Source organism: Benincasa hispida, chromosome 5 (assembly GCF_009727055.1).
Source record: "Benincasa hispida cultivar B227 chromosome 5, ASM972705v1, whole genome shotgun sequence".
Lineage (NCBI taxonomy): Eukaryota > Viridiplantae > Streptophyta > Magnoliopsida > Cucurbitales > Cucurbitaceae > Benincasa > Benincasa hispida.
In genome coordinates this window covers 21,366,673-21,368,209 of record NC_052353.1, presented here as the reverse complement: position 1 = coordinate 21,368,209, position 1,537 = coordinate 21,366,673, and the positions used below count along the sequence as shown (strand labels likewise).

The 1,537-nt window shown below is 47.0% G+C and overlaps 1 protein-coding gene across 1 annotated transcript; it reads right to left on the bottom strand.

Annotated features, from left to right (window-relative positions):
* Positions 1 to 510: 510 nt before the first annotated feature.
* Positions 511 to 1,335, bottom strand: LOC120077254 (chromatin assembly factor 1 subunit A-like). The gene is made up of 2 exons (XM_039031149.1): positions 1,200 to 1,335; positions 511 to 1,112 (listed from the first exon to the last, which is right to left on the bottom strand). The coding sequence occupies exons 1-2, from the start codon at positions 1,333 to 1,335 to the stop codon at positions 511 to 513; spliced, it is 738 nt and encodes a 245-aa protein (XP_038887077.1).
* Positions 1,336 to 1,537: the final 202 nt, after the last annotated feature.

Here is a 1,537-nt window from a genome sequence, read left to right as displayed (position 1 = left end):
GTCTGGTAGTGGCGTTGGCACAGGATAGAAGCCCATCTCTATCAACATGTCATCATTTTCTTTTCTCTTCGATAGACGTTTCCTTGCCAATGCGGGCTCACTACTCTCCGCGATTGCCTTGCCCTTTTCTTTGGCCAAAACAAGGCGGGTGCTTGCCTTTGTCTTTTCTCCCACTCTTTGTGTTGTTCCTTCTTCTCGTATTCTGCAAGTTCTTTACCCTTCTTCTTTTTCAAGCGATGCTTGTTAGCTTCGCGCTTCTTTTCCTTCTCTTCTCTCAATCTTCTCTCCTCTTCTTCCTTCTTCTTCTTCTCTTCTTCTTTCTCTTCTCTTTCTTCTCCTTTCATCTTCTTCTAATGCGATGATCAATCTTTGAGGGTTAATAGTAGACCCTTGCGGCACATTTTCCCTGCGACGCCGCATCAGGGGGGTACCTTCTCCTTCTTCACCTTCGTCGATCGTAACCAATTGCGTTGTTTCCAGTTGCGCCAACTCCATTAATTGTGCTATTTCCTACCTGTCCTCCCTTACGGAGGTTGATTCTCCATCCTTCTCGAGGCTTGCAGTCCTCATCTTCTTTTCTTCTTCTTTCCTTAGGCGCCTTTCCTCAAGCCGGTGCTCTCTTATTTCTTCCTTCTCTTTTCTCTTCCTTTCCTTCTTGGCTTCTTCATCTTCGTCATCATGCTTTTCTTTATTCTTTTTCTCCTTGCAATGATGAGAAGACTTACCTTCTACAGCCTTTTTCCCTTTTCTTTTCTTCTTCTTTTTCTCCCCAACTACCTCTAGTTGCGTCTCTACCGTAACCTCCTCCATCGCAACTTCAGCCACCGCAATCTCCTCCACCGAAACTCTGGAGGGTCTATCATAGGTTTCTGCATTGGCAGTCACCTCAGGAGTCTCTAAGGCCAGAGTGCCTCTTCTTGTCTCTTCTTCATTCACCACTTCCTCCACCACCACAACTTCTTCAGTCACCGCCACCGTCACCTCCTCCATAGACAGAGGTTGGTTTACAACCCCTACCTCGGGTAATCCTCCTCCTTGCTCCAAATTACTCAGAATGTTACCAAACACCTCTGTGTCATCGCATCTCTTCTTCTCGCTCTCAGTTGAGATGGCTGGAGTTGGAAGTGGGGTGCTTTCAGTGCTTTACCCCCTCTTGAACTGAGGAGGTCTGACAATTCTAGGGTTTCTATGGGGTCTACCAGCGATTCTAAGGATGGTGTAGGGTTGGGCAGCAAGTTTGAGACTAGCAGTAAGGAATGCTGCCTCTCGCATGGCGATTTGGTCATTTGAAGGGGTTGAGGGTGAGGCAGAGGGTTGGGAAGCTTGGTCGGCCATGGATGCTTGGTTTGAAAGAATTGGGAAAACATTTGGTTTCTGGGAAGAATAAAGCTCTGTATGCAGTGGGCGCTAGGGTTTTCAGTTTGCAAAAAGAGGTAAAATGTTCACAAATGGGGGAAGCTCCTATTTATAGGTTGGACCTTAGTGGGCCCAATGCAATTTTTGCAGTGGCAGGCCTCGAGATATTCAAAAGGCCCGT